Below are 7,500 nucleotides of genomic sequence, written 5' to 3' on the forward strand. Positions count from 1 at the left end.
TTATTGAGAATACATGATGCAAAATACATAATAAAAACTGAAAAATGAAACTGAAACTGCAGATAGGCATTTTATCAGCATTATCAATGACAACGATAACAAGCTAAGCAACTTAGTACCAGTGACACAATCGACCCTTGAAGATTCCCAAATTTAAGACGAACCGCTTTAAGAACACTTTTATGATGACCTCGAGTATAAAATACAGTTAGTATAAATTTTTAAAACAAAATACTTGTAATTTAATATTTATTTATATTTTAAAATTATTTTTATAGTATATAATTAATTAGTTCGTAAATACGCAATTGAACCCTTGGGCTGCTAGGTATTGACACAATAAACTGTCTATGTATCTGTAACATTTCCCAAATTTCATTTTTGTTTTCTTTTTCGAGTTGAGTGTTATATTTCGTAAAGCAAAATTCCGGCATTTTGTTTTTCAAAGGCGTTCCTTTTCTTGATTCTGGAACGGTCCCCTCTTGAAAAGCGAGAACAGATTGCTCTTCTTTTTTTTGTTCCTTTTGATGAATTCGGAACGTGCTTTAATACTACTTGTTATTTAATTATTGCTGAAAGGGGAACCACTTGTTCCGAGTTCCGAAGCCCGAGCGGAACAAATTGGTCCTTAATGGTTGATTTGAGAACTATTGGTCCTAAAATGTGTTCCTTTCTATAACATGGGAACCGATTGTTCCGATTTCCGAATCCCGAGCGGAACAAATTGGACCTTAATGGATGATTTGGGAACGTTAATGACTGACCATTTCGAATAAACGATTGTGCGAAGGTGCAATTGATTGTGCGTCTCTAAGCAAATTGCATGATTATGTCGCTAATACGCCATTGATTTCCATAGTATGCAATTCATTTTCTAATAGTGTTGCGTCAATCTCGCGCAATGGTTAATCATTAACACCAATAGAAAATCAATTGCATAGTGTGACAATCAATGGCGTATTAGAGACATACAATAATGTAATTTGCGTAGAGACGCACAATCGATTGCACCTTCATCGTTTATTCGAAATGCGTAAATGAACAGCTCAGTTGTTTAGAGCGTCGCACCGAAATCGCGAGGTCACGGGTTCAAACCCCGTTGAAGTCCTGAAATTTTCAGGCTTCTCTACGCAATTGCAAAAATTGCGCTCATAACTGCGAAGATCATAACTTCACTTGATTTCATATCCGCAGTTCATATATGATTCATTTCATATACCATTTCATCATTGATTCATTCCTCACGGGACCATTAGAACCCACCTCCCAACGTCAGTGGCTTCATAGCTCAGTTGGTTAGAGCGTCGCGCAGGAATCACGAGGTCACGGGTTCAAACCCAGTTGAAGTCCTGAAATTTTCAGGCTTCTCTACGCAATTTCAAAAATTGCGCTGATAACTGAGAAGATCATAGCTTCACTTGATTTCATATCCGCAGTACATATATGATTCACTTCATATACCATTTCATCATTGTTACGTAACTAATTACCCTTAAAAGAACTGCGAAATTAATCGTGCAACCAGAAAATTTAGATCGAAATGTAAACTATAGAAAAAAGTAAGGTTTAAAGACTTTTGGCGTAATTACAGTTTATGTCTCGTCCGTGAATTGCGATTAGTGACGTTGTGTCTAAGAAAGAAAGAAAAAACACCCAGACTACTATCGTAAATAGATACTTTAATCAGTCACACTGGTAAGGGAGATTGATACTAGGACACTGTACTACAACTAGTAGCCAACAGCATGACTTTGTTTCGTAAGTACTTGTTACACGCGGTCCTAACTACATTAGTTAAATAAATGATCTACGGTCATTGGATACGTTTAATTTCACAAACTTCGATCCTATCGAAATCCTGTATTTAGGATGCTCTATCTGTTTTTTTGCTAAAAGAACACTTCAGTGTGCTTCTACCAACATTATGCAGGATTGTGAACTTGTCCCTGGAATTTGGCCACCTGCCTGCTTCTCTGAAAACTGCCGTCTTATTGCCATTACTCAAGAAACCTTCTCTACACCACGAAGTTCATGATAATTATCGGCCAATCTAAGACTTTAAGCCTATTTCTAAAATCATCGAGAAAATTGAATGCATCTCTACGTCTTCAAGACTACCTGGAATCCAACGAACTCAATGAGCCGCTTCTGCCTATGGGTCTCGAGCCTTTGCTGTGCCTTCCCTCCAACGTTAACTCTGGAACAGTTTGCCGATAGCATCCACTCATGTGATAATTTAAGTATTTTGAAATCAAAGCTAAAGACCTATCTTTTTTAAAAGACCCTTTGTCCTTAGCGATTTAATTTTGTTTAAATATTGATTTACTTTTTAATCTGTTCCTCAATTTTGTGAAGCGCTGAGAGCAGAACTGTGTAGGCGCTACATACGTATTAATAATTATAATTATCATTCGATGTATTTTGTCCTTGTAATGGTGCCACTACTCAGTGATCGAATGATAAAACAATTATTGACCTCGGTTATCGCAAAATAATTGATCTGCTAGACACTGACAAATCACGATATTTTGCTCAACCTCGTCCAATAGTTGTTAATTATCACTATTACTATTACTATTAGTATTATTATTATCATTATCATCATCATTATTATTATTAGTAGTAGTAGTAGTAGTAGTAGTAGTAGTAGTAGTAGTAGTAGTAGTATTATTAGTAGTAGTAGTAGTAGTAGTAGTAGTAGTATTATTATTATTATTATTATTATTATTATTATTATTATTATTATTATTATTATCATTATGTCTTGCCGTTTTTAACTTTAGATGCCGAATTCAATCCATGAGCCTTATGATATAAATTTTAAAATTAGTTTTTCCTTTCCTGAGGTTTATAACAGTTTATGATAATGATTGCAATAGTTACTTTTGATTTTATAGATGATTGTCGGGAACTTGTCTTCCCTTCTTTTTTTTTCTTCGTCCACAAACTGCTGGTGAATCATAACATTACGACTATCCAAATCCACGATTTGGAAGAATGTAAGTGGCGGTGCTATCAAGAACCTAACTGCGTTTGTGTTAATATTCATACCCACAAAAATTACAAGGGACTTTACAGATGTGAGCTGAACAACGCCACTCATCTTAGACATGGTCTAGAGCTTCTGGACGCTGTGGATTACTTCTATTATGGAGCAGACGTAAGCCTGAAAAAATTGATTTGATCCTTTTGTTTACTCCTCCTAATCTCAGTGAGATTTAATTTTGTACTAGTTCTCGTCCTTCCACTCATAACTTGATGCTAACGCGTTCCTCTTCGCGTTTCAATTCTTAAGCCTTGTTTCCATATAATGACCCGAATCGCCCCGATCGCACGAAACAGTGTAAAGGCGATCCGGGCGGTTTTACGGAAACAATAGCGGAAAGAGGCGACTGCGGCGATCGCATCACCGGGATAGAACTCTGCTCTATCCAGGCGATCGGAACGATCGAGTGAAATTTGGACACAGAAAATCGTCGTACGAATCGTAAAGAACGCCTATACACTGTTTCGTTCGATCGGGGCGATCCGAGCGATTATATGGAAACCAGCCTTAATTCTTCGTTGTTTGTGTTCGCGTTATGCATTGTTCCGTTTATGTTTGTCCTTGGTTTCGGTGCTCTAGTATGCGTTAATGTACGTGATCGTGTACTCGTCCATGTTCATGTTCCTGTGCATTTTTGAGAGGCTTTTGTATGAACTAGAGAAAGACGCTAGAATTTACAGAACGAAAACCCACAAACATTGAAAAACCATGCACATGCACATAGAATACCTAGGCGAACGATGTTAACTTACAATCAGTGTCTTTCACCGCGGAAGTAAACATATCTGGATACTTGCAATGTGATGGGACAAATTAACTTGGTTACTACCCACAAAAAGGTATTCGTTTCTGAAGAAAGGAGGACACCTTGCCAGTTTGATCTTTTTGTTAGAGATTACGATTTCATCGCTTGCAATGATCGATAACGTTTTGGATAACAAGAGGAGCCCATTAACTGGAACCTCGATACGTATTTTACCTTTGAGTCAACCCTGTCCCATATCTCTTTATTTTTAGCAATTTAATAACTGCTATATGCTTCTAGTCAGTCAGCGTTGTTTTCGTCTTTGTTTAAAGAGTGCCTGCGATAAGGAAGATCACTGTGCCAACGGATCTGTTTGCCAATCTGGATATGCAGACAAAGGATATCGCTGCGTTTATCCTCCAGGATGGAAGTTTGCCCATTGTCAACAAGGTATCCGTTAATTCTTCTTTTCTATCCTCATATTGTCTAACTATTGCTGCCACTGCTACTACCTCTATTTGTAACTAAAAAAATATAGTAGGTGATGGTAACTATAGGATGACATGGTTAAAAAACTCCGGCTTTGATATATTTGTAATCTTTCTTCAAATCTACTTAGATTTTTATTCCTCTGACACTTTATGGCGTACCTTTATCTGATTATTTATCTACTCTAACCGTAGATATCGACGAATGCGTTCCACGAATGCACAATTGCTGTAAAGATGCAGTGTGCAACAATACCAAAGGATAATATACTTGCTCGTGTAAATTTAAACCAGGATACTTTGGTACTTGTACCGGTGAGAGCACGGAAATCTACGGACTTTGCTAATTGAAAACTCAATATATAGGGGTCGAACTTTTGATGGTGTATTGACTCTGTTCTTAGATATTGAGGAGTATTTGGTTAGAAATCACACCTGCAACTCTGACGCTCTTGTAAGGCAGGGTTTGTTGGAAACGGAAGAAACTGCTCAAGTCAGGTTTCTCTTGCATACTTTACTTTAATTATTTAAGGTTTATGAAAGCATGAAAGATATTATGTATCACCAGTACGGATGCTCTTACCCCTGAGCTAGTGGACACTCGGTGGTGAGCAAGGGTGAAATGTGGGTATAGACTACGACTCCAATACGCAGTCAAATAGTGTAATTTTAACCATGACTGACTGAATCACGCAGTCACATTAAGGCATATCAGAGATTCAACCAACCAATCACCAAAGCGATTATTCAGGGAAATACATGAAAGATATTATGGATCATCAACTGGGAATTTCGCACCACAGAGTCTTCAGTAGCTCAGTGGCTAGGGCATCCGTACCAGGTTTCGGAGGGGCGGGGGTTCAAATCCCATCTGGGATTCGGAATTTTTCCGAGTTCCCAGTTGATGATGCATAATATCTTCCATGTATTTCTGTCATTACTTGCTTAGGTTATTGTACCGTTATTATAGAAACAAAATCGAAGATGTTTGTAAAAAAAATTAATTGTAAATATTTTTTCCACATGTGTGTGCTAAAATGTCAGTCCTTTGTACATATTTTTAGTATAATCTATATCATAATTTGTCATAAGATTTGTAAATTTATTCTGTAATGGGGAGGGTTCTTGTTATTTTAGGGGGTTGGGTTAGTTGTTTAAACCCGGTTTGGCACATACGGTATGCCCCATTCTTTAGAACCTGTACAGTTTTTAAATTTGGAAATAAATAATTAAAGAAATAAATAAGTAAATAAATATAGATAATCTAAATTATCATCTGTTGCCCCTATGCGTTCCTGTAGAATTACTGGGAGAACTAATGTGATCCTGTTTGTCAATCATTGTGTTATAAAGGACTGATACTAACAGGTGAAATTTATTGTTGATCACTTTTAGGGTTATCATCAATGTTAGTAAGCAACTATTTAACATGATCCAAACTCCATTTGGGCTCTATCTGGGTAGTGGTGTTTAATTAGACCTTTTAACAGTTAATGGAGATAAAAATAATAATGTACGGTATTTTGTTCTCTTTTATGAAAAAAAAAACAGAGGAACAAAAGGTACAGGGGAAAGATGAAGGAAACTATGATGATGACGATGAAGAAGATGATGATGATGACGATGATGATGATGATGATGATGATGATGATGATGATCACGACGACGATGATGATGATGATGATCATAACGATGATGATGATCATGATGATGTCGACGACGACGATGACGACGACGACGACGACGATGATGATGATGATGAATAAAAGCGACAACGGTGAAAAAGAGGGGACAAATCGCACAAAAAGAAAAAAAAACGATTTATAAATAAGTGCATGTGTTGTATATATGGTTAGAGATAAGCTTAAACTAAGCTCCAAGGGGTTGTGTCACGAACTTTAGTCTAAATTCGGCGCTTGGAAGAGACACAAAAATTAAATATTTATAACCGTAAATGAAGATGCGAGCAAAACAGTACAAACAAAAACAGGCAGAGAAAGGCAAAATTAAATTAGATTTCAATGAATCGCAGATAGGGTTTCGAGACCGTATTTGATCTGAAGATACTGCTGGTCTAAGGTCAAGTTACACAGCGAGTAGGGGTGGTTATTTTAAACATTTTTTTTTCAAAATAAATTCTAGTGAGCAGCACACAGCAACAGATCTTTCCAAATTGCTTTTATTTCTCCAACCGGTCTCGTCTGATTACGTAGACTTCATCAGGGAGTTTGAACAAAATGGTTAAAAGGAACTTATTTTATACCTTATTTACGAAGTACATTTCACGTTCCAGGAAGGGTGTGAATGGCAAAAAACACCTACACAACAGTACGTGCAGGATATGACTAAAATCCTGCGTGACGCTGAGAATTGAAGGTTTGGAGCTCACGGATTTAACGTTATGTCATGTCCAGAAAAGTTCGCAAAAAACAGCTGGACCCCCTAATAGAGAAGGCTCTGTCCCCTTCGACGTCGGCACCCGCATGTTTGGACCCTTGCATGTTAAGGTCAATCGAGACAAGTTCAAGTTGTGTATTCGCGTACATGAAATAAAGGCAGCTCACTTAGAAAATGTTAATGGCAAAAGATCTGATGGATTTTTTAAGATGATACACCGATTCGAGAGCTTGCGTGGCCACCTTGATTGCTGCTTGGTCCAACTTTGTAGGTGCACAAGGTTACTGAAAGGAAATTTTTTAGAACTGGAACATTTCCAAGATGATCAAATTCCAATTTGATTTAAATGGAATATAGCTCGCGCAAGTCATCGATGTTACTCCGTGGAAACTCTCACCAAGTCTGTCAGAGTAATGAAGAACATTCCTATCAAAGGGTGGCATTTTTACCACTACCAAATAACTCTCCGGCTATGGATTTTTACACCGTTGGGTTCCGGTTTGATTTCACGTGAGAAAGATATCGCTCGGTTTCTTAGACGTGATTCATGTATTGAAGGCGCATTCTTCTTCAGCAATTTTCAGACAATAATTGTCATTTTATTTGTTTGAGTTTTATCACTCTATTTTTGTTTTTTTTTGTTTTGTTTTGAAGGAAGTTAAGGTGGCTCAAACCAGTTTCAACAATTTGGAGGGAATGTGATATTAGAAAGATTAACTCTACAACACTGTTTCATTTAAAAGCAATGTTATGGTACCTTATGAAACGCCAATAAGTGTTTAACAAGACGCACTCATTAATGTGCCGTAATAGTAATTTAATAG

The 7,500-nt window shown here is 37.1% G+C and overlaps 2 protein-coding genes across 2 annotated transcripts in view; both read left to right on the forward strand.

Annotated features, from left to right (window-relative positions):
• The window catches only part of LOC138004171 (skeletal aspartic acid-rich protein 2-like), a 14,066-nt gene extending 7,660 nt beyond the window's left edge, over window positions 1-6,406 (forward strand). The window contains exons 2-4 of the mRNA XM_068850600.1: window positions 2,898-3,160; window positions 4,124-4,241; window positions 5,831-6,406. Coding sequence (XP_068706701.1) covers window positions 2,898-3,160; window positions 4,124-4,241; window positions 5,831-6,045 — 596 coding nt within the window. The 3' untranslated portion in view covers window positions 6,046-6,406. The remainder of the gene's footprint in view (window positions 1-2,897; window positions 3,161-4,123; window positions 4,242-5,830) is intronic.
• LOC138004164 (fibrillin-2-like) overlaps window positions 1-7,500 on the forward strand; it is a 205,059-nt gene that overhangs the window by 42,796 nt on the left and 154,763 nt on the right. The gene's annotated exons all lie outside the window — the stretch shown is intronic.

Source organism: Montipora foliosa, chromosome 5 (assembly GCF_036669935.1).
Source record: "Montipora foliosa isolate CH-2021 chromosome 5, ASM3666993v2, whole genome shotgun sequence".
NCBI classification, from domain to species: Eukaryota; Metazoa; Cnidaria; class Anthozoa; order Scleractinia; family Acroporidae; genus Montipora; species Montipora foliosa.